Below are 25072 nucleotides of genomic sequence, written 5' to 3'. Positions count from 1 at the left end.
TTGAATAATCTACATATCATCAATAAGTAAATAAATCCTAGAAATTTTAACTTATTTCTACAATTTAAACCAAATCATTATTTCACAATATGTAAGAAAAAAATCTGTCCTCACCTGGTTAAAGAGCCACATTTATCTATTATTTTACTCACAATATTAAGTTACTATAACTACTTATTTTACTTTAGAATAATTTTAATTCTTGTTTCAAATTACATGAACAAAATTTCTGACCTGATAATGAATTTTATTAAACATCACAATGAATTCAGCTCAGAAACATTCAGTGTGATCAGGACTTTATCCTCAGGCTTTAAAATAAACATTTTCCTTAATAAATCACCAGAGTCAGATCAATGTAACGCACTTCCATCTCACGATACAGAAACATGCCGCTAAGCATTCTGGGAAATAGTTCCTGTCTTTTTCTTCTTTCAGTTTTTTAACCTAAAAACTCTAGTTTATTAAACTCTTGGAGGTTTGATCAAATTAATAAAAACTTCAAAACAACTTACTGCTGTAAGTTTATCTTTCACAAACTCACATTTAGGTTCAAAATCTAAAACTTTACATTTATTTAACTTAAATAGTAGAAGACAGTAGACACAACTAAATGCAGCTCAATTCGATGTCAGTTATTGTAATGCAGTTTTATTACTACCCTGTACAAAGTCTAAAAGATAATTATTTGCCCTTCCTCTCAGATAAACTGGACAAAGGGATCTTTGTTGCGGCGTCTAACATTTCAATAACAATATCTACTATCACTACACATTGGAGTCATTTTACATGAATGAATTTGAATGCCACTAACTGCTGTGAACGTTAAAGATAAAACATGCACATAGATGCCTTTCCAAAGGAGTGACAAATATAATAAAGACCATCAAGCAAACTTGTTTTTGAGGATTTCAAGAAGTAAAAAGTTATGTCTAATGTTTCCTCTGCTCTTCTGTAAAACGTCTCACCAGCAATAAATAAATATAAATGTCTGTAGTATTTTATTGGGAATCTATTAAAAGGAGACATTAGGAGAAAGGAGATTATTGGGTGGGAAAGCAATACAGACTGAGGTAAAATATGCAAAATCTTCTCAGAAAGGCTTCAATTAAAGTCTGAAACAGGAATTATTACACTACACTTCTGTCATAAATTATATACCCTGTTTAGGATAATTGAAAAATGCTTAAAATAATGTTAATTTTTAATTCTGTGTATTTGTAAAATCTGATAATGACCATTTCTAACACTCTTTAGTAGTATATATCTTTGAAGTCAATGTTGTAATTTTAAAGATGTTTTGGGGTATTTGCTTCACATTCATAAAGAAAAAAAACCGGATACCATCCTTATTTTGGAGTCATTTCCTGTTACCTTCTTTTGAATAAATTCAAAAAAACCAATTTGTATGTTTAGATAAGATCCCAATGACTTTGGCAGGCAAATAGCCATCCACTCATTTCTCTATAAAAATGCCATTTGGCTGCTCAGAGGATTCAACGCAGGAAGCGAACAGGAAACCTTCTGAAGCTCCAGCTTTCAGGTAAAAAGACACATTTTAAAGAAAAACACTTTGACAGAAGGAAGAATTTGTTAAAATGTGATTTTGTTTTGAACTAAAGAGACTCTGTTCCATAATGCTTTGGTGCACATATGACAGAAAATATTTAAATAATCAGATGTTTTATTCTTTTAAGAATCCAAAAACATTCCAGGCTCTCGTTTACTGACAGATATTTTAAATTACAGCCTTCTATATGTCATTGCCCTCCTTGTGTATAGTAAATTTTTGTCACAGCTCTGAATTAAAAGCGCCGCTTCTTTAATTAAAGCATCTTTTAATCAAACAGCTGACTGGACTTTGTGTGCTGGTTGTGATTGTGGGACTTCTTCTGTCAACTGGAACCACGGCAGAAGAGCAAAGTTCACACGACAGAAATGCTCGAGGTCTATGGAAAAAATAAAGTAAGTCAGAATTACTGGACTCATGGAATATGGTACATTATTAGTGTTGATACACACTTTAAAACATTTGAGCCGCATTTAGTCGTGTCTACTGTCTTCTACTGTCTTTAAAGTTTTTGATTTTAAAGCTAGACGTGAGTTTGTGAAAGATAAACGTACAGCAGTTAAACCACCTTCAAAATGTTTTACAGTCTATGCACCTCTATGTTTTGTTGTTTTACAAAATTACTTCAGTTTGGCAAAGACAGCATCACTAATTTCAACATGGTGCCGTCAAAAACCCGACTTTGAGTTGCAGAGAGGAGTAAACTGACACATGTAGCAATGCTGGCAAAGGATATTTTCAGAAAAATCTGAATAAGTTCGTTACTTCACTAGTTAAATAGTTCTCCCTTGTACTTTGCAGATGAACCAGTTCTACAGACTTTGATAAAAGCTGCTCAGACTTTACACATTTTCTAAAATCTCATTGAAAACCTTTCATTATGTTTTGGGTTGTAGTAACTTTAAAAAAGCTCAGAAAAACTGCACAGACTCATATTCTGCTTAAAGTGTCATAAAAACCTCTATATCATTAAACTACAATGAGCTCATATAACCTTTTTATGCTGCAGATGGTTATGATAGCTTATTAAAATGCATTATTTATGACCGAAATGCTGCTGAATGGTGAATTTAGCTCATAGTGCTAAATGAGCCAAAACAAGGAAATATGCATTTATGTATTACTGGATAATTTTATTTTACCACTCAAAATATTGTTTTCCTTTTTTTTATCACAAGGCTTCAGTTTATATGCAATAAGAAAAGAACCTATTATCATCCTAACAAGCCGTGTTTTGTTTCCTAACAGGGAAAAACTCACTGGGAAAGCAAGTAAACCAGAAGAAGCTCCAGCGTCTTCAAACGGTGAGGCAGCCTAAATCAAAATGACCGAATCAAATCTGTATTAAAACTGTACATTTTTAATCCTGAACAACCGTAACAAGCCAGAAATAAAAGTGGGATATTTACAAATGAAGGAAGTATTTTTTATGTTATATTAAAACAAAATTACCTGCAAAGTATTACATTGTTTTAGCAAACCGTTTTTAGATTACAGAGCCAGAAGTCCAAAAGTTGACTAAATTACTGTTTAATTTTAACACATTTAACTTGTTTATATTGTCACTGTTCTTTCAGGTGCAGGTGATGGAGAAAATTAGCAACAAGGACCTGAAGTTACCAAGAACCTCATAACGCTGCGCAGCTGACAACGTAATTTCACTTCATGAGGTTGCAATAAAAAATCCCACGTCTTGTTTCGTTGTTAAACAGCTGATTTATTGTTTTACCGCTATAATAAACCTGGTGCTCATAACAAAAAAAGCTGTTTCATTAGAAGTCATTGCATTTATGTAAATAACTCTGTTTGCTCAAAATGAAAACTTAAAACCACATGATTACAAAGGCACAGTGACTGTAATTATTTCAAAGTCGATTAAAAATGTAAATAACCACAGAAATGTAAAACCAAAAACAACTTCATAGCATTCATACGAACACTATAGCAGCAGAGAAGATATGAAGATCTCTGTTTTTAAGAAAAAAAAAAAAAAACCTGACCATCAATAGTCTATGTAGAAAAGACAAAAGAATCAGGACTTAAAAGCTTGAGGAAAAAAATCAAAGGAGGGAAGAATAAAGCTTCAGATAATAATTTGATCATCTACTAAGTACTTCAATAGACTTTTTACTTTTCTACGCTTACTTGAGTAATTGCTTGGATGGCTACTTTTTACTTTTACTTGAGAACATTTTTTAAATACTTTACCCACCACTGCTTTCATTTAAATGTTTTGTGGGCGACAATTAAGGGTTTATAAAGTTCAATAAATGTATTTTTAAAACAAAAAGACAGAAAAAGAAAAAGTATATACACAACAGAGTAAGGAACCAGCTTATCAACGGAGAGTTGTTGGAACTGACTTCTGTTTGCCTTCTTATTCTTTTCAGGTGCAAAACAATAACTCTAGTAAATCCCCTTCAGAGTTTAAAATATTCAATCATCCTCTTCAAAAAAATATTCAGTTTAATTACAATTTAGTTTTTGCTTTCAAACTATCATCAAATCTAGCTTTGTCTCGACTTCTTTTGGTGAGCATTCAGAAACAAACACGATGAGTGCAGATAAGAGATGTTGTGAAAATGTGTTTTGAACCACAGCTTTTCTGTCGGTCATTACCTCATGACGAAGCATTTCACGGTTCACAGAGAAATAATTTCACGGTTCATGTAGCTCTAAGCTGCAGCAACACGCCGTTGTCTCTACAGACAGAAAAGAGGAAATGAACGTGTTGCAAAAACAGCAACGTTAAACATTAAAAGTCATGCAGGAATTTTCTACACATCATCCACCTGACAACATAAAATCTACTCTGATGTAGAAATATGTATTAGAAACTTTATTTTCCTCCCTGGTTTATTTCAATTAGAATAATTTGCATTCAAGTGAAGAATTTTTTAAAATTAAAATATGTGTATGTTAAAATGTATGCACTACAAAACAAGTACGTTCTAAATCCTAACAAAAACCAATTTGTAATCCTATATCCCTTGACAACAATGGACACTTTCCTTATTACTGACACAAATTCACAAAACGGGCTGCACAGTGGCGCAGTTGGTAGAGCTGTTGCCTTGCAGCAAGAAGGTTCTGGGTTCGATTCCCGGCCCCGGTCTTTCTGCATGGAGTTTGCATGTTCTTCCTGTGCATGCATGGGTTTTCTCCGGGTACTCCGGTTTCCTCCCACAGTCCAAAAACATGACTGTCAGGTTAATTGGTCTGTCTAAATTGCCCCTAGGTGTGAGTGTGTGTGTGCATGATTGTGTGTCCTGTGTGTCTTTGTGTTGCTCTGCGACAGACTGGCGACCTGTCCAGGGTGACCCCGCCTCTCGCCCGGAGCGTTAGCTGGAGAGGAACCAGCAACACTCCTGACCCACTGAGGGACAAGGGTGTAAGAAAATGGATGGAAGGATGGAAATTCATAAAACATGGAGTGAATTAATGAAGAAGCTGCTCTCAGCTTTGCACACATGAAATGATTCCCACCACGGTGAAACCAAGGAGAAGTTTTTAGTTTTTAATTGGCTGATGATATCAGTTTTATGAGGTCAAATAATTGGTGTAAACAAATGTATATTTACGTGTGAAAAATGTGCGAGAATTCAATTGTTTCAAAAGAAATATTCACAAAATGATCAAAATATCTTCAGCTAGATAGTTATCTCAGTCATTCACCAGTTTCTTACATCAGTCTTCCAGCTGTTAAATGTTTGAGAGGTTTTATGTTTGTAAAGCTTTTCTAAGTCGTCCATGTTGTTATGTTGCAGTGTCCAGTTCTGCTCTAGCTTAATAATCATTTTTATGGAAAAAGGTCTCATATTTTCCTGAAGCTCCTTCTGATGATGGGGAGTTAAGGCCAGAATAAGGCAAAATGACAAGAATAAAGTTATAAAATCACAAGAAAAAAAAGTTGAAACATTAGAATTAAGTTGTGCGAGACTAAAGTTACAATATTGCGAGAATCTTAATATTATGACTCGTTTTAAATCTTATTATCATACAACATAGTTGTCCAAATGTTACGACTTTATCCTTGTAATATTATTCTCTTTATTTTTTTAGAGTAGCCCTAACACTCCGCTGTCCTGATGCACAGTTATCATGGCAGCAGTTCAAGTCCTGCTGCAGAAAAACGTTCCCACATCATGACTCTTCCAGCGCTGTGCTTCACAGTTACGATGCTCTTTTGCCTTTTTCCTGCGTTTGATTCATGCCATGTTCTCTGTTCTGGGATGCAAATAAATAATTTTAGACTCAGCTGTCCAAAGAACAGTATTTCTAAATAGCTGAGTTAGTTGGTTTGGTGTCAACCACCAAAAACTTTTTATGGTTGCATTTATTTCCACATTCAAACAAATTAGAGAAATAGACAAAATGCATCAGGATGTAGCTTCACACAATCTGTTTCCTGGATCTTTTATCTTTTTTTTAATCCCCCAACTAATTTAATATTTTAAATTAATTACATTTTCACAAACTTCAAATACTCAAATATTTAGAATATCCTCTTATTAGCTCCTGTTTGCTTTCTTATTTACGAGTCAGAAAGGTTTTGAAATATAACATTTCATCATAAACTAATACGTGCTCCAGCTGGGGTTTGCTGTGACTGAGAGGCTCCTATAAAATAAAGCTCTTCAGTGTGTCAGGTTCATCAACACGTTGACAAGTGGAGCAGAAAACCTCTGAACTGCATCTAAGGTAGAACATTTAATAAAAATACCTCTTTTCACTCTTTAAATTAAAACTGCTAAAAATAAAACATTTGTTATTTGTTTGAATCTTTTAGGGCAGCTGGACCAGCGAATCCAGCTGGCTACCGACAGGAAGGTGTAACATTTTAAAATATATTTTTTATTAAGTAATAAAACAACAAAGCATATCTGTAAAATAAGCATCTACAAACTCAACTTAATAGGCAGTTTCTTACAATGAAATACTAAAATATAAACTTAAAATATTTCTTTTGTTATGTGAATTCAAATAATTTACTTTGTAAATTTTTCCCTGCTCAGATGAAAGGCCTGTTCTGGGTGACTGTGATCTTCTTCCTGTCTGCTGGAAACACTCTGGCTGCTTTAGACCAGAAATGGCTTTCAGATATTGTGCAAACCATCAAGAACAAGTGAGTAATTGATTTGTTTTGTTCCACCTATAAGCTACAGAAGCAGAGAGAGTGAAGCATAGAAAACTATGGCCTTGAACTCTCTATAGTGAGAACTGACTTGTGCTCAACAGATATTTTCTGAGTAATGTTTTCATTATTAAGACTGTAGTTTTAATATTGAAGACACAACCTGGTGCTTCACTTGGATGCTATAGTTTTGCTAAAAAAGCCTCTGATTTCAAACGGTTTTATAACCCGAAGTAAAAACGTTTTCTCTGCCATTACCTCCATTTTTTGACTTATAATCCACAAAATACCAGTTTCAAAAACCAGTGGCCCTAGATGCCAAAGGAGAAACAATGTATATTAGTATAAAAAAATGTTTTGTACTTTGATTTGGGTTTTTACTACCGGTACTTTTAAAAACAACCCAAGCTCTTAAACAAATCCCCGACCAGACGCTTCCTACCCAGAACCCAGAAGCTACCTACCAACCTTAGCAAAGCCCAACCTGTCACCAGGCAACCCAAGCAGAGCTCTAGCACATTTGATTGGCTGGTTTTACCGCTGTATGCTCTGTACAATGGCTGCTGGAAAAGACAAGTGTCTTGTTGTTAACTACTGTTCAGAAACCATTTGCTGCAGTTAGTTGTTGGTTGTGCAGGAGGCTCTACTTTTGCTTTTCAAAGATGTACAGTCATTTGATTGTGCATGTGTTTGAGCAGCAGCTAATTTGGATTTAAAGTGATTTTCTGAACATGTTTTGTTTGGCCCATAGACCTATCCTAACCTGTTCAAGTCTTTAATAAAACCTTCTATATTCCAATGTTTTACACTAAAATCAATAGTGATAGTTGTGAAATACTTTTCTTTGACAGGTATCAGCTGGGTGACACGTCCAGTTGGGCTGTAAATATACCACAGAACCAAGATGCAAGCCGTCTGATGGAGGTTCTGCAGGAAGACCCACCAGATGCAGTGAAAACAGCGGTTTCAAAGGGTGACGTGTACCAAGGCAAAAGAATGACAGCATCAACACAGTCACTCGCGATATCCCATGTGCTAGAGAAAATAAAAGTCAGCCAAACAGGAAGCCAGGGCAACACCATCATAATCTATTCTGAAAAATACCAAAATATAAATGAGAATGGCATTGCTGCCAACATTAACAAAATCATTCAAAGTTGGGGATGTTACGCCTTCGTATTTTCCAAAGTATTTGATGTTGCTGATGCTGGGATGTCGACAAGGGCTGAGCTCTTTAAGCAGCAGGAGCTTTCCAAATTTGGACTAGAAAATATATTTCGCTGTTATGAACCTGGTGGTTCTTTCCGGTGCACAAACTGCGGCTCTGTTGAAAATGTTGCTCCTTCCTGCCTTGTAGACACACCACCATCAAATGACGTCACAGAGTTGGAAAAACGCAGAATTAAAAAAGCTAGAGGAGGTGGAAGGGGGAGGAGAGGAGGAGGAGGAGAACGTAGGAAAGGTGGCAAGGTGAAGAGAGTAGGAGGAAAACAAGGCAATGTGGGAACAGTAAGAAAATGTCCAATGCATCACAAGGTGGGAGGAGGAAGAAGTACGAAAGGTGACAATGTGGCAAAAGGAGGAAGACGTGCACAAGGTGGCAAGAGGGAAAATGGAGGAAGACGTGCACAAGGTGGCAAGAGGGAAAATGGAGGAAGACGTGCACAAGGTGGCAAAAGGGAAAATGGAGGAAGACGTGCACAAGGTGGCAAAAGGGAAAATGGAGGAAGACGTGCACAAGGTGGCAAAAGGGAAAATGGAGGAAGACGTGCACAAGGTGGCAAGAGGGAAAATGGAGGAAGACGTGCACAAGGTGGCAAAAGGGAAAATGGAGGAAGACGTGCACAAGGTGGCAGGTCAAGAGGAGGAAAAGGAGGAAGAGGAGGACGTGGAAAGATGTCATAGGGTAAAAGAAAAAGGAAGGCCAAACCAAATGTGGTAGGATGAGAACAGGCAAAGTGTCTAAAACCAGAAAACAAGGACAAAAGCTGTCACGGGTTTTGAGGATACAATAAAGCAACTTTGAAACCAACAAAGTATTGATCAATCTTAATTTTTAAAATCTAATACAGTCAAGTAAAAAAGTTGTTTTCAATGAAATAATGTTTTATGCATATTTTTAAAAAGCATCCATATTGAACATTGTAAAACATTGTTTGCCTGCATTAAAAGTAAAAAAATGAACTTAAAATGTGTTGTTTGTGGTTTTGTACAGAAAACTGTTTAGCCTTACTTTTGTGCATGTAAACGGTTTTAAAATTTGTGTAAAAACTAACAGAAGCTGCTCACTGCAATAAGAAAAGCAACTGTTTTGTAATGATGTTGCTTTAGAATGAACAGAACTGGTGTTGAGTCTGGACTCCTGGGTTTTGGCCACAGCCATAAAAAGCACCGGGGACTAATGTAGATCAAATTCCTGCAGGAAGAAGTCAGGTATGAGGTTGGCATGCTAATTCTGGGCATCGCAAAAAGGTTTTTGAGTCAAAGGTTTTGGTTGATATCTTGCTAGACTTTACATATATAGCAAGAAAGACACGGAGGTTGTGCTTGTGGGGGCAGTAATGTTTGTTTGGAGAAAAATGAATCTATCAGGAAGGTTGTGATGAGGAGGAACAGCTTCCACAAACTGTATCTGAGCTTTGCTGGCATGGGATGTCCAAGCAGAAGGTGTGTTTGAGGCTTGGCTCAAATGTGTGTTTTCTATCCTGTCAATGGTTTACTGGTCAGTTTTGTAATCATCAGACTTGTGGTATTAGGTCAGAGCTATATATTGAGCACCACCTGGTAGGGAGTTTCATCAACTGGCAGGGAGGCTACAGGCAGACCTGGGTCATGTTTGTGAAAACAAAGAGTGGTGGAAGTTGTCAAGATAAGAAAGTAAGTCTTCAGGCTAGACTGGAAGACTACCCTGACGTAACCTCTTGAAACAGCTGGCAGGTATCAGATCACCAGACGGCCTGCAGCTTCTGTGGTCACAGAGGCAAAGATGTAGGAATATGAGGGATTCAGAAAGGCTATGGAGAAAAGCTTTAGTTTGACAAACAAGGAAATTCTACAACTTAGAAAGAAAAACAGTTTTTTTGTTGTTGCTGTTGTTGTTGTTGTTGTTGTTGATTAGAACCAAACAAACATTAACCAACAGGACTGAGACTTTACAACGGAGGAGGGGCTGTAGAGACGAAAGCTGTTCGTTGGCCAGCCTTTCTCCAGCCTTGCCCTTCATATATTATATTGCATATTCATATATTAAAAATGTTATCTTGTTTTAATGTAGTTGTAAAGCTAATCATTTAAAGCAGCATTCATATAAGGAAGTATGAGGGTGATTTTATGTTGAATCTGTTGATTCTACAACACACATTTAGAGTTAATTTAGTAATTTTAAATCAGCATGGACAACAGAGTGATTAAACTGTGCTTTTCTAAACATACACAACCACATGCACACATGCAGAAGCTCAATGCAGCCATTGTTGCATTTTAGGACACATTGTGCTGCATCACAGACATTCTGACTGATATTAACAAGCGATGTGCAGAAATACTGAAGGTTGTGATCAACGATACGGTGATCTGGACATTATGTCAAAGCTGATCAGATGGACTGACTGACTAGAGAGACCACTGAAGAATAATAACCTTATTGATATATTCCATGCTTTAAAACTTCAAACAGATCTGTGAAAATGTCGGGTCATAATATATGCAAACTTATGACCATTTTGGTGCAAGAACGCCTTAATTGAATGATTTGCTTTAAGTGGAATACTTGAATGATTGCTTTAAGTGAAATACTTTTATGCCTTTTTAAGTTCCTCTTCCTTGAGTTGAGTGGTACAAAATACAAATAATTGGAAGAGGATGATCCATCAGGCATATATTCTTATTCCACCAAATATACCAAAACCCCAAAGAGGACAGTGACGTGCGGCGAGGTTTATTGCTGGTGAGGAACTGACTTACAACTTATACACTATGCATGTTATTTCACGTACGGAAATTTCGCGCAGGCACACAACGCTGGGGGGCAAAACGACTAATCTTTTACATTCATCCATAGCCGCGTTAACTCAGCGAAACTTAGAAATGTAGGTATTAATTTCGTGCTATGATCCACAGCAAAGTGATCTGTATTCGCCACGCTACACGCAGACTCGTTGCCATAGCAACTGACAACAATGCCACTTCATGTTTTAAGATTTAACACCAAAAAACATTCAAGAATTTTGCACACAGAACTGAACATTTAGTTTGTTGTTATAGTACGTTTTAGGCTTAATGTTTTATTAATAAATAATTGCTGTGGTAGATTAGCTACCGCTTCTACTTTACTGAATTATTTAAACATTAACTGTAGCCCACAAAACGCACATTTAATTAAAAAACTAAACAAAAACATCTTATTGCTGTCTTACCTTTACGTGCACAAAAATATCCGTTCATCCAAAGCCAAGTCTATCCTCGGCATGTCTTTTCTACTCCGTTTGAGAATCATCAAACTGTCTTGAAGTAAAACTTTCAGCTCCGGTGTTGCTCTTCCTTTAGTTATTATCTCCTGCTTCAATTGAAAATCCACTTTAGAAAACTGTTTAAGTGTAGAAATGTAGTCTTTCATGTTCACGTCGGAAGAGAGAAGAAAACAAATGTTTCGCTGTACTTTACTTATTTGAGCTTATTTGAGCTAGCTCCATGGCTAGCTCACTGTGTCTTACTCTGCAGTTGTGCAGTCACAATATCTGGGAACATGAGCGCCCCTAGCGCTAAGGCAAGAGAACTGCCTGCCTCACCTCGAGTCTGTTCTCTGCCGTTTGTTATCACTCCTCTGCACACAAAACACTATACACACACAGCTGGTGACAAAAAACACTGTACATTATGTACATAAGCAAAATTATGGAAAATCAGCCCATATATTAAATGTTTTTAGCCATTTTAATGCCAGTGTACAGACAGGATGAACATGCTGTCATATAATGGCAGCCAGTGCAGTTAGCGAGAGGTTGCGCAATCCCAGGTGAGGCTCAGCTCGCTGCTGCCTCACCGGCTTCGCTTCTGAGCATTTGAATGGGAAAATGCGAAAATCCAGCGATTTTGAAGAAAAACTAATCAGAATTGGTTAAGCTAAGTAAAAAGCAGATACTTTATAGTACATGAAAATAGCAATATAAATGATTTTATATTGTATATTATTTTTCCATGATGGCAGGTGAGGCTCTGCTAAACACAAGTAAGATATTCTTGAGCAACCCATTATTTTATCACAATTCTAGTAAAAGCATCTGTCGAGGCTCGATGCGGTTCGAGTGTGATAGGTTCAGCCTTATTTGCAGGCGTTGTCCAATGAGGTGTTCACTTCCTGTTCACACATATAATAAAAATTACATCCCATCCGAGCATCGTTATAGCAGAACTGGATAGCACCCAGACAAAGTGGAAGACTCCTGGTGCATCTAACGAGAGGTAACAATATTATTATAACAACTTCTTGATGAAAAATGCACAGCAGCTTGGATTATGTTTGTGTTGCTTAGTCATTATTTATGAAAAAAATTAGACAACTTTCAATTGCAAAAAAGTAGTATAAAATTTAATAAATTTGTAACCAATAACTGAATTTGCCAATAAATAAATAATCTCTAAAACAGATAAATGTGGTTTAACAGGTGTAATACAATATATATTTTTTAAAATTTGAACTATAAAACCTTGCAATTTTCTGTCATTTCATCAGACCTGCAGCTGGCAGATCCCCCTGAAACTCAGCAGAAAGGTAAAACTCAATTTATTTATATTTTCAAATTTATTTGACCAGGGACAAGACATTCCCTGGTCAAGATTTTTAAAGGTTAACCTGTAAAACTAATGAGACAAAGAAACCTATTTAAAATTAACGATAAAATGTGACTTGAATTTACATATTAAAATATAATCGTTGCATGGTTTGTCATGAACTTGGTTGCTGCTTTTATTATTGTCTTAATGTCGGATTTGATCCATCCAGATGGCTGTCCTGTGCTGGGTGGTTCTGGGTCTGGCCGTCTTCCTGTCTCCTCAACGCAGTTTAGCCGCTGTAAACCAGGACTGGCTAACCAATATTATACAAAACCTCAAAAATGAGTAAGTTTTAAATCAGTTTTCATTGTTTCTTGTGTCTTTTATCCTCAAGAATATGGGATTGCATCAACTTATTTACAGGTTATTTGACATTCAATTTGTTGAATTAGAAAACCAGAGCAGTAGAGACGCAGAGCCAACTTGGATGCTGGGATTTTGCAAAATCACTGGAAAAAAGGCTGCAGTGCACTGAAAAGCATCAGACATTATTATTTTAGGGAAAGTTGAAATTATAGAGAAATACTCTCTCAAATGAATAACAAAAATAATAAAACTAATATAGAAAAAGGGTCAGTGATTGCGGTTCTATCAACATTTCTTTACTTGCATTTTGAAGTATTACATTAGGAAAGGAGATGTCAACATCCAAATGATCTTCCTCAATTTCGCAATTTTTTTTTTACACTTTTTTGGTTTCTCCAAAACAGTTAATGCGCTAAAAGATAGACAGAAACACATATGCTGAATAAGTTCTGGTAACGTTCTTTGTGGTTCAGGCATGAGAGTTGCAGTTTTTTTTGTACAGGTTTGGTGTAAGAGCAATAATTTAGCCATAAAAGGCCAAAAGGTGACAGAACATTACGCTGCGTTGAATGCTTTCTGTACTAGAAATCACAACAATCATGTAATCATTTTTAATGGTTTATCATCTGTCTTGCTTCGTCCACACTCCACTGAATTTCAAAGGAAATAGTAATTAAATCACCTACAGTGTTTTGGAGAATCGCAGCTTTAGCCACACTGGCCAAAATGCCTCTGATGCCACTGATGATGCAGCTGAATCAAATGAATTGTTTACAAAAACTTGCTAGGCAATTAAACCTTTTGAGGTGTTGAAGCAGAGATGCATCCAAAGGTCGAAGGACACTGGAGATGTAGACGTCCGCTCTGCATGATGCGTCTCATTAAAATTTTAAGATGTTACTGACGTTTCCGCCACCTGGTGGCGTCACGTGGTATTTCAGAACTTTCATGGACTTTTTTTTTTCTGTCGCAAGGCAAAGATTTGATTAACACGAATCTGGGACGGATCAGGTTTTTTAAATTTATTTATTTATTTATTGCTCATATTTTAAACTAAACAACCACTTAATTTAGTCCTTGCTATACCATTGTTGATATAATTTTGTTTTAAAAAACAAAGTGCTTTTGAAAACGCTTAATTTTGTTTGGTAAATATGTTGATATTTTATTAATCTTTTTCATGCTAAAGTAAGTATTTTCGAAATAACTGTGTTATGTCCATCAGTATATTAGGGTGACTAAATTTATGCAAAAAAAAAAAATTTTCTTAAAAAATCTGAAATTTTCTTAAAAAAGAAACATTTCTAAGAAAATATCTGAGATTGATCTAAACATTTCAGAGTTCTTCAAACAAATTTTTGACTTCTGAAACTGTACAATGATCCTTGTCATACATTATATCTTTGCTATGTCGAAATGACACAAAAAACAACAACAATGGCAGTTATAGTAATGAAAATAAACAATTTAAAAACTGTACAGGCAAATTAATTTTAACAAAGTGATATCTTGTAGTTTTCTGCAATAAAATGCAATTGTCAGACTGACTCAAGGTTTTTTTTTTATCTTATCAAATGATCATCTGATATGAACTGGAATACTCATAATTTATGTGTGTCTTTTTGATAGGTATGCTCTGGGTGACAGCTACAGTCTGGCTGTCAACCTCCCTGTGAACCAAGACTTAGACAGTCTTGCAGAAGTTCTTAAGGATGACCCTGCAGATGCAGTGAAACAAGCTATTTCAGCAGGTCAAGTGTACCAAGGCACCAGGGTCGTTGCAGCTGTCCAGTCTGGAGCGCTGGCCCAGGTTCTAGAGAAAATACAACCCCTGATAAAAAGCAGTGATGGTAACGTCCTCATCGTCTACTCCGAAGGATACCCTGATGCAAATGGCATTGACAACAAGATCAGTGACGTTGTTCAGAACTGGAAGAGTTACGCTTTTGTGTTTTCTAAAGTAGCTGATGTTGCTGATGCTGACACGCTTCAGAGGGCTGCACTGTTCAAACAGCAAGAGCTTTCAAAGTTTGGCCTTGAAAACATATTCCGTTGTTATGAGCCAAGCGATTCTTTTCAGTGCACAAACTGCAAAGCAGGCGATGATGTTGCACCATCCTGCGTTGCAGATACAATACAATCAAATGGCGACGAAGAGACAGCAGTAGGTGCACCTGAGCCGCCTGCAGGAAGTGATGAAGGCGCAATTTCAGGTTCAAATAATGGGATTGACACAGGCTCAGATACTAGTGAAGAAGGTGGAGAGGTTATAGAAGAAGGTAAAGGTGGAAAAGGAGGCAAGGTGAGAAAATCAGGTAAACGTGGAAAAGGAGGCAAGATGAGAAAATCACGTAAACGCGGAAAAGGAGGCAAGATGAGAAAATCACGTAAACGCGGAAAAGGAGGCAAGATGAGAAAATCACGTAAACGCGGAAAAGGAGGCAAGATGAGAAAATCACGTAAACGCGGAAAAGGAGGCAAGATGAGAAAATCACGTAAACGCGGAAAAGGAGGCAAGATGAGAAAATCACGTAAACGCGGAAAAGGAGGCAAGATGAGAAAATCACGTAGACGTAAGCGTAGAGGCAAGAGAAGGGGGTAGAAAGCTAACAGTGCATAGCAAACTGCTATGCCAAATTTTGAACAACACAATAAGGGCCATGAGTTAAAAAATCAGCTACTTTGCAAAAATTTTCTTATTTCCTTTATTTAAACTGATGAAACTGTTGGCTTTGTCTGGCTAAATAAACATAATTCATTTATCTGTATAGACATGAACTACTTGAAAGTTAGTTCATGTTTTGCTTTTTATCTCACAGAATTCCAACTATTTACGTGGAACCTGTACAATTGTCTTTTGACATTTTCTCTGCTTTTGATTAAAGTTTGCTTCAGCATTTTAATGTCTCCTTCTGCCCATCACACTTTAACTGCATCAGTTTTAAAGTAAGAGTATTTGTTTGCTGAAATGTAGTATTTCTGTCAGAAAACGTTCCGTTCATCCCTGTGCAGATCTGAGCTAACTATCCAGTGAATGCAGGGACGCAACTACTTTCTGAGGTGTATGCAAACACAATAACGGCGCACCCCACACATACACACACACGCGCACACACACACACACACACACACACACACACGTTTGCATGGCTATCTTTGTGGGGACTTTCCATTGACTTCCATTCATTTCTACAGCCTAAACCTTACCTTTACCCTTTTCCTAACCCTATCCATCACATACCTAACCCTAACCAAAACTCAATTCACACCTTAGTCCTAACTCTGACCCATAAACAGGGTTTACCCTTGTGGGGACCAGTCTTCGGTCCCCACAAGGAGCAATTGGTCCCCACAACGTAGTATGTGTCAGGAAAATCATCATCATCAAAATAGATAGGGCATGGAAATATTAGCAAGCTAATAATTTGCTTTGCCAAAACATGCATCCTCCTCCAAACTTGAAGAAATAAAGAGCTAAGAGGGATTTCACCTTTTCTGCATAATCACACTTGTTATCTGAGCTATAAATTCCACACCAATAGGACAATAAACAGGGGATGCAGATATTGGCAGGCTAATAATTTGCTTTGCCAAAAAATACATCCCCCTGCTAACTTGGAGAAATAAAGAGTTAAATATTACATGATCAGATGTTATTATCAGTTACTCTTACGGAGCCACTTAACAAAATACTTCTTTACTCTTACTTGAGTAATTTCTTGGACGGCTACTTTTTTACCTTTATTTAAGTAAAAATATGTTGAAGTAGTGCTACTCTAAACACTCTAAACTTAAGTATATTATCTTCACACGCTTTTAGTCAACCTGAAATGCAATAACTACAACTCCCACAATGCCATGCATCTGTATTTGACACGTGATGGCCTTCACCCACTCATGTGACCCGCACGTAAACATGGCGGACGTGGAAGTAGCAAAATCTTTGAGCGGTTTACTGAGCGGAATAGCTCAGATGGTGTATTATAATAAAAGCGAAATTACGGAGGAGTTGCTGAAAAATGAGCTGTATCCGGAAATGCCGCAGGAGGAATTCAAAGTTTTGTTCGAAAAAATGAAAGGGCTCATAAAGGTAAGAAAATTCTTTCTTCCTGTCTGCAGATACAAACAAACAGCCCAAAACAAGTATTTATGCATTGTCATTACTATTAAAGGTACTAAAGAGTATTTTTAGTGTTAGAAAAACTCTTTAATATAAATTCTAAGATAATAAACTCTTTGTATTTCCAGGGTTCAGGCTCAACATTAGTCATGGCTTTTAGCCATTGACGGTTACGATTTTAACTGCGCCCTCTTCAAAGCTAACTTAAAATGAATGCTAAACGTTTTAGATATTATTTGTAAATTAACACCAAATAATGAAGTTATTTGCGTACCCCTGCTTCGTTTATTAATGGTTGTCAACAGAGGGCAGCATTGTCTGCTAATTTAAACGTCACAGCCACAGTTTTGAGGGAGCGGGAGATCGACAGGCGGATTGGGGCAGCGTCTACTGTGAAGCGGGCGCTGTACCGGTCCGTCGTGGTGAAGAGAGAGCTGAGCCAAAAAGCGAAGCTCTCGATTTACCGGTCGATCTACGTTCCCACCCTCATCTATGGTCATGAGCTTTGGGTCATGACCGAAAGAACGAGATCACGGGTACAAGCGGCCGAAATGAGTTTCCTCCGCAGGGTGGCTGGGCTCTCCCTTAGAGATAGGGTGAGAAGCTCGGTCATCCGGGAGGGACTCAGTGTAGAGCCGCTGCTCCTCCACGTCGAGAGGAGCCAGTTGAGGTGGCTCGGGCATCTGGTAAGGATGCCTCCTGGACGCCTCCCTGGTGAGGTGTTCCGGGCACGTCCCACCGGGAGGAGGCCTCGGGGAAGACCCAGGACACGCTGGAGGGATTACGTCTCTCGGCTGGCCTGGGAACGCCTTGGGATTCCCCCGGAGGAGCTGGAAGAAGTGGCTGGGGAGAGGGAAGTCTGGGCCTCCCTTCTGAAGCTGCTGCCCCCGCGACCCGACCCCGGATAAGCGGAAGAAAATGGATGGATGGATGGATGGATGGATGAACAGAGGGCAGCATTGTCTGCTAATTTAAACGTCACAGCCACAGTTTTGCCTTAACATCTATCAGAGCTTAAGTTTACCTTTATTTAATTTTAGCATGTAATTTTTCTCACTAAGAGAAAAAAAACGGATGAGAAACAAAGTGACACATACACCCGTGTTTGTAATTTAAAATATACAACTAGGGCGGAAAGACCTCAGAAACTTTTATTTTTTTCAAATGTTTTGTTTCATTTAAAAAAAAATTTAAACAGAGATAAGACGAAGAATAAAGTTGCATTTAAAAGAAGCTGTTGCAAAAGGCCAATTTGTGAGCATAGTCCTTGGATAGGGCTTTATAAATTAAACACGAAGATAGTAATAGAAGTAAATATATTTAAAACTTACTGTAAAATACGGCTTCTGTGCAATCCAGAATTTAGCATGTAAAACTATTATTTTAATAGTAATTTCATTACTGGTGGCAACCTGTTCCAAATTTGGGATTATTTTTAAAAGAGGAAGATGTTTCTTGAAATAATGTTTTGTCTGTCCAACTGGCAAAAGATATGGTTTGAATGCAGAATTTCCATACATAAATCTTGAAATAAAAATCATTTAGATAACAATTGTCTATTGATATATTTTGCAGCTACTACATTTCATGTAAACAATTTAAAGAACCACATAAAAAAAGAAGAAATGGATCCTTTTCTTGCAGCACTCTTCTAAGAAATGATTTTAGTTAGGATGCAACTGGAAAAGCCGCAATAAACTTTGACTTTTTGTAGAGATGTGACCTTAAAAATAAACTACATTTTCTTACGTTTTCTGATTACAGGATTTTCCCCGATGGTTTACTTGAGATAACGAGTTAATTTTCTGATTGTTTTCTTGGCATAACAAATTAATTTCCCAGTGGTGTTCTTGAATTATGAGATGATTGGTGTGTCTTAAACATGTGTGTGTGTTTGAGAAAAACATCAGGACATTAACACGTTATCTCGAGGACATTATTGGGAAAATGTATATGTGAAAACAATCTGGAAATGAATTCGTTCTCTCAAGAAGACGATCTGAAAGGTAACTTGTAACTTGGTAATTTTCTTGAGAAAATTAGCGAAAAAATATATATGCGAAAAATGAGAAATTAATCAGGAAATTGGCTCATTATCTTATAGTCTTGAGAAAACCATTGTGGAAAAAGTATCTGCGGAAAAACGTCAATTCTTGGCTTCTGTAATTGTTTCATTGTGACATTCAAATGATTTTATTTAATTTTTAAAAAACAATTGAATGCTTGGTTTATATGACTAAAGTGTTTTTAAATTACTTCAGTAATATGTGGTCCAGTCAATATTATATAGGGAGTTCATCAGCTTGAATGTGCCAGAAAGGCTGAACAGAAATGAACAGTGAAGTCGCAGAATCCAAACACCCAGTCTGATCCTCGTTTTGCTCTCTTCTTGCTCTGAAGTCCATCGCCACGGCAGACATGGACCACGCCCAGCTGGAGGCCTTCCTCACAGCTCAGACCAAGAGGCACGGTGGCGGCGGGCTGAGTGCTGAGCAGGCCGCCGCTCTCTCTCGCTTCTGGAAGAGCCAGCGAGTACGGGTGAGGGAGAGCCTGTTGGCTCAGCATCGCTGGGAGCCCACCCTCAGGGGCCTCTCCTGGAGAGTGGACCTCCAAACCGGTGACAGCCATGGGAACGCTGACCACAGAGGGCCAGTCGCCCTGATGGAACTGGAGCTTGGCAGAGCTGGACAGGTTGGCGTCGCTTTACACACATATCAGCAGAACATATGAGGAATATTTATTTATATTTGACTGAGGGCTTGGGAAATATAGCTGAAAAACAGATTACAATACATGCATTTCATATCAGTCGATATCAATAATTATTTCACTGCATAAACATAGAATCTTACCAAGTATTTTTGGACTAGTTTCTACTGCAAATATCTTATTACACTTGAAATAAGAGAAAAATAACTTTCAAGTAACTTTTAAACAAGATATACAAGCTCGTTGTAAGCCAATAATTCCTTAATATTTCACTTAAAACATGGGGAAAATATCTTGTTAAAAGTGAAATAATCTGCTAATGAAACTAGTACTTTTTCATCAATATTAAGGAATTATTGACTTAAAACAAGCTCAAATTTCTTACTGAAAAGTTATTTATAAGTACATTTGTCATATTTCAAGTGTAATAAGATATTTGCTCTAGAAACTAAACCCAAAATACTCAGTAAGACTTTGTGTTTTTGCAGTGTTATTATATATATATATATATATATATATATATATATATATATATATATATATATTACTGCTAGTTTCTGCTGTGTTTCCTCTCTAGCTGTTTTCCTCATTCCACACTGTTGTTTTTTATATTTATTTAGTTATCTGGTGGAACCTTTATCTGTTTCTTGCCAAGTGACAGTTTGTTGCTAGGTAACCACAGAGTGAGTGAGTTGCTATGGTTGCTAGGTATCCACCAGCTTTACTTAGCTAGCCATGAGAGGTTGAGAGGCTAAAGCCTTTCCTCTGCTTACTACATTTCCCAGGATGCTGTGTGGCTCTGGATCGGGAGTTCATTCAAATTATTAAGTATTCTATTGGATGGATTTTGATATATAAATTGATTTATTGCCCACCTGTACTTTGACTTATTTTTTTTTAGCAAAAAAGAGCGTTAATAGAAATGGTTTAGACTAACTGGGCGTGTAATGTCCATAAAATACAACTAAGAAAATAAATGTTGTGAAACTGTCAGTCTTTCCAGTGACAGTGAGAGTTGAAAAGCAGAATGGGTTTTAAAAAACAGTCATAATTTACCACAATACTTGGAAGTGAATGAAAGGACTTTCATCACGAGCCAAGAAAGCATTAGTATCTTTATATTTAAATCAGTAACAATATATTTGTCTAAAAAGGCTTAATTAGAGATTTTGTTTTACAGAATTTGAAGCAGGTGATGCTAAAGCTACTTGAGGAGCTCTAGGTAGAAAATATTCACAGATGAAGAATTTTTTTAAAAAATATTAAACGCAAAATTTATATATATAATTTCTGTACAGTTTTGACTTAGTTACTGCTCTGAGGTTACTATTCTTTCAGCAAATTGCCTTTCTTGAGTCTGTATACTCCTGTTAACAATTAATCAGTTATTAAATTAGTTGACAATTATTTCAGTAATCAATGGATCTTAACTAATTCATTAATTATTTCAACAATAGATGTGTTGTTTGTAGATCAGGTTTGATATAAAATCTCAACTAAATAGCTTGTGCTTAACTCAAAGATTACCCAGAGATCTGCATATTGATCTCTGGGTTGCTAACTATTGTGAATCATTTGGGCTACTGATACGGGTGAAACACAGGGAACATTCCTGGTTTTAGACAGCCTGAATTACAGTAAACACAGCTGACAGACTGGCTCAGAGCTGGATTAGAAGACAGATTTCATCGTGGCTGGAGGCCTGGATCTGAATGTGACCAGATTACTTGTAGCTTTTCATAAGCCTCAGCCCCATGACTAAGCTACATTTGTTTTTTTCAATTTCACTGAAAGCAGCTTCAGAGGCTCTCCCAGACAAAAACCTCACAGAGGTTAACCCCTCAAAGGAAATCCACAACATTAGTAATTTAACTCGTGTTCTTTATCATAAATGACCAACAGTGGTCATGTTTTCCTCTGGTTTTTACATGGAGACGTCATCAGCTGACGTCTTCATGTCAGCTGACGTCTCAGCTGACATGAAGTAAATATTTATTTATTTACTTAAATATAAGTATTTTACCACTTTACTCATTTTTGTTGTAATACTACACTATGGCATATAAATAAATACATTATCAATAAGGTAATGCTTTATTTTTTTTGCCTGTAATTTGTAAATTATTTCAGTAGTTTTATGGTTTATGTTACAGAGCCCCCTCTGGACATGGAGGATTTTTTTTCTTTTGTGTTCCCTTGCAAAACTTTTGATCAGTCTAATATTGTATGTTCTTTAGGAAATGTACCACAAACCTAAGTGCAAAAAAAAAATCAATTTTCAATAAGTTTTTTGCACTCTTAATGAGTTAAGAACATATAAACACGTTTTCACTGAGGCTCTTTAATTAAATGTGTCTACATTTGAAAGTTTGAATAGACATTTGTGACTGTATGCAAAGTAGACCTGGGTGTATTTGCTTATTTAAGATAATGCAACATATTTTTCCCCCAAGGCCTGCAGGTGGCTCCGTACGTAGTAAATGAAATAAACCATATAATTTAAATACATTTTACTGTATTTCCTGTTTAATAACAGTAGCTGCATTTCCGTTGACCCTACAATTACACAGTTTTCTAAAATAAATTTGCTTAATGGAAACATGCCACATTTTTAAAAAAACTAATTATTTAATGTTTTTGTGGTAAGTTGAGGTGCTTTTTCAGCTGTGTTGAAATTGGTTTTTCTTGCAAAACTGCAGTGGAAACACTTTTTTGACACACAAGTCACAAGAGTGACATGATCAACAACCTGATGTTTTCGCTGGCGCAAAACATGAAAAAGTATTTTTTTTTTAATGAGTTACATGAACAGATTTATTTATGTGTGATTTTTAATTGCATTTCTACTTTGCAATTGCAAAATTTTTTTTTTTTGCCACAAAATTATGCGCACATTTGTAACGGAAACACAGCTATTGCATGTCAGCTTGTTTTGTTTCATCAGCCTGATGTGTAACTTCTGCACTGATGAACAGATATCCCACAGCTTTCTGCAAGGGAGTGTTAATAATATGCTTCCTATAATAAAATTACTGTTCTTCCTTCCACCTTTTTCCTCGTTTCCTATCAGGACTCAGAGTTTTTGTGTCTGGAGTTTGATGAGACCAAGGTGAACCAGGTGCTGAAGAAGATGGCCGACATCCAGGAGAGCATAGACAGAATAGTTCAACGTACATGAAACCCCAGAAAGTTTGTCACACTGACAGTTACTGGACTTCTGAGCAGGTCCAGCTGTATTTTCTGGCCAGAAAAGTGGTGGTTTTACACCAACCTGGGAGAAACGATTGTCTTCATTGTAAAATCACCTGTAAGTTAGGCCACAATAGAGCGATGGCTCCAGGTTCATATAAATTATGTAAAATAATAACCTGATGCTGTTCAAAAATCTTTTTTTTTTTATTGCCAGAAATCCATCTGCTTTGAATTTAACCTGCTTGATATGCTGTAATATTGAATGAAGCAAATGTAACACTCAACGTAATATCATGTAATTTAGATGTTTTCTGTCCGAGTGCAAATAACTTTTTTAAAATAAAAATGTAATTGTCCAGTCAGGTCGTAGGTCTGCTCCTTACTTTTGTGGGAGGTTTATGATTTCTTGGAGAAGAATCTGTGTTTCTGATAAGAACTGTGATGTTCTTCTGCTGTTTTTTTTATATTGTTGATCAGATAAAAGACATAAAGATTATATACATTTAGGACGATAGTGACACCAGTGAGTCCACCTGGTGTCTTATCAATTATTTATGAGTAGGAAAGAGAAACCTAAAAACCTGCACAGCGGCACGGTGTTTGTGTAACACTTATCAAAGCAACGGTTTGGTTTTTTTATTACCATGATTGGATCTGAACGGTAATTTTAAGCTGTCTACTTCTGTACGTAACAGACATGTTTTGTCAAATAAACACAGTTAGTGCATGGTCATTTATTACTGGATTAAACAACTGTAGTTAAAGTTGTGTTTGTTTTCAACGTATTTGTCTGAAGCCGTTTGGGATATAGATCAGGTTACATCAGAGTAGATGACTCAGCGGTGCGCATGCACCATATCTGACGAGCAGTAAACGGCTCCTGCAATAAAATCACGAGATTTTAAAAGCGAGACTGTGTGAACTTTGTTCAGAGCACCATATTGTTTTAATTATCCAACATCAGACTGATTTAGTAATAAACTAAGAAAAAGTTACATTTCTGGGAGTATATTTTCTCCGAGCTTTTCTTTGACTTGGAAAAACTGAGATTTGGGGCTTTTTGCTTTTTCCCCCTGTGTTTGCCCTTTATTAACCCTAATGATAGGGTTGCAACATGTCCTCCCACTTATTACTGATTGTGCTGAGGGTAAAGTCTGCTTTTGTTGTCTGAACCACTGAGGCATGTGATGGTTTGATAAGATTTCCAGATTTTCAGAGGTGCAGTGCCTTCTTGATTTACACCTTCGCTGTGTTTTTAGACATTATCAAAGAACAAACTCCCGTTATTCGAAGCTTTAAATGTGTTACAGACTGAACTCATGTCCGTAACATCAAAATGTAGTTTATGTGAGTAGTTATTTTTTGAAAACATTAGGCTAACACTGCATATTGATTAATTCTAACTTAAATAGACCCATCATGAACTACTGACAACATGGCTCTGAAATTGCAAGCAAAAATTTAGTATTTATTTGCAGAAAATAAGAATAGTGAAAAGGATGCAGTGCTTTCAGACCTCAAAACAAATTCATATTCATTTAGAAACAATAACACTAATGTTTTAACTCAGGAAGAGTTTAGAAATCAATATTTGATGGAGTAACCAGGAGGTTTTCAATGGGGTTCAGTGCAGTGGGCTCTTAATTTTTTCCAGAGCTGTATGTGTAGATGTTGAACGTTTCACATTTGTCTCAGTCAAAGGTTGTGCTGGTGGCTAAATAAACACTTCTTTTTGAATTTCAAATTGTTTTAAAGACTCCTTGAGTGTGGAATAAACCCCCTGAAGTTTGATCATTTGAAAGTATTGGAAATTTTGAGCGCTGCACAGTGGCGCAGTTGGTAGAGCTGTTGCCTTGCAGCAAGAAGGTTCTGGGTTCGATTCCCGGCCTGGGGTCTTTCTGCATGGAGTTTGCATGTTCTCACTGTGCATGCGTGGGTTTTCTCCAGGTACTCCGGTTTCCTCCCACAGTCCAAAAACATGACTGTCAGGTTAATTGGCCTCTCCAAATTACCCCTAGGTATGAGTGTGTGTGTGTGTGCATGGTTGTGTGTCCTGTGTGTCTCTGTGTTGCCCTACGACAGACTGGTGACCTGTCCAGGGTGACCCCGCCTCTCGCCCGAAACGATAGCTGGAAATAGGCACCAGCAACCCTCCTGACCCCACTAAGGGACAAGGGCGTAAGAAAATGGATGGATGGATGGAAATTTT

General features: G+C 37.0%; 3 protein-coding genes and 2 long non-coding RNA genes across 5 annotated transcripts; 4 read left to right on the top strand and 1 right to left on the bottom strand.

The window, feature by feature from the left end:
• Positions 1-1646: 1646 nt before the first annotated feature.
• Positions 1647-11466, bottom strand: LOC145552661 (uncharacterized). Its single transcript, XR_014088810.1, has 3 exons — positions 11120-11466; positions 4190-4272; positions 1647-1949 (listed from the first exon to the last, which is right to left on the bottom strand). It is a non-coding gene; the product is annotated as an uncharacterized LOC145552661 (long non-coding RNA).
• Positions 2612-3266, top strand: LOC145548004 (uncharacterized). Its single transcript, XR_014084339.1, has 2 exons — positions 2612-2874; positions 3148-3266. It is a non-coding gene; the product is annotated as an uncharacterized LOC145548004 (long non-coding RNA).
• LOC103469942 (uncharacterized) lies at positions 6240-8888 on the top strand. Its single transcript, XM_081598028.1, has 4 exons — positions 6240-6271; positions 6360-6400; positions 6586-6695; positions 7556-8888. Exons 3-4 carry the CDS (start codon positions 6586-6588, stop codon positions 8607-8609), a joined length of 1164 nt encoding a protein of 387 aa, XP_081454154.1. The 5' UTR covers positions 6240-6271; positions 6360-6400; the 3' UTR covers positions 8610-8888.
• Positions 11467-12096: 630 nt separating the features above from the next.
• Positions 12097-15739, top strand: LOC103469933 (uncharacterized). Its single transcript, XM_081610429.1, has 4 exons — positions 12097-12164; positions 12436-12474; positions 12706-12821; positions 14472-15739. The coding sequence occupies exons 3-4, from the start codon at positions 12706-12708 to the stop codon at positions 15442-15444; spliced, it is 1089 nt and encodes a 362-aa protein (XP_081466555.1). The 5' UTR covers positions 12097-12164; positions 12436-12474; the 3' UTR covers positions 15445-15739.
• Positions 15740-16731: 992 nt separating this feature from the next.
• Positions 16732-23221, top strand: commd1 (copper metabolism (Murr1) domain containing 1). Its single transcript, XM_008418004.2, has 3 exons — positions 16732-16932; positions 19363-19653; positions 22742-23221. Exons 1-3 carry the CDS (start codon positions 16759-16761, stop codon positions 22847-22849), a joined length of 573 nt encoding a protein of 190 aa, XP_008416226.2. The 5' UTR covers positions 16732-16758; the 3' UTR covers positions 22850-23221.
• Positions 23222-25072: the final 1851 nt, after the last annotated feature.

This window comes from Poecilia reticulata, chromosome 1, assembly GCF_904066995.2.
Source record: "Poecilia reticulata chromosome 1, P_reticulata-male-v2, whole genome shotgun sequence".
Lineage (NCBI taxonomy): Eukaryota > Metazoa > Chordata > Actinopteri > Cyprinodontiformes > Poeciliidae > Poecilia > Poecilia reticulata.
Note: the sequence above shows the minus strand (reverse complement) of the source record. Positions and strands in the feature narration are given on the sequence as shown.

Excerpts from the sequence above, each read along its gene's own strand:
- LOC103469942 (XM_081598028.1), top strand. The coding sequence starts at position 6,586 with ATGAAAGGCCTGTTCTGGGTGACTGTGATCTTCTTCCTGTCTGCTGGA. Across the intron at positions 6,696-7,555 it reads GTGCAAACCATCAAGAACAA|GTATCAGCTGGGTGACACGT; the intron begins GTGAGTAATTGA and ends TTTCTTTGACAG.
- LOC103469933 (XM_081610429.1), top strand. The coding sequence starts at position 12,706 with ATGGCTGTCCTGTGCTGGGTGGTTCTGGGTCTGGCCGTCTTCCTGTCT. Across the intron at positions 12,822-14,471 it reads ATACAAAACCTCAAAAATGA|GTATGCTCTGGGTGACAGCT; the intron begins GTAAGTTTTAAA and ends TCTTTTTGATAG.
- commd1 (XM_008418004.2), top strand. The coding sequence starts at position 16,759 with ATGGCGGACGTGGAAGTAGCAAAATCTTTGAGCGGTTTACTGAGCGGA. Across the intron at positions 16,933-19,362 it reads AAATGAAAGGGCTCATAAAG|TCCATCGCCACGGCAGACAT; the intron begins GTAAGAAAATTC and ends CTTGCTCTGAAG. Across the intron at positions 19,654-22,741 it reads AGCTTGGCAGAGCTGGACAG|GACTCAGAGTTTTTGTGTCT; the intron begins GTTGGCGTCGCT and ends GTTTCCTATCAG.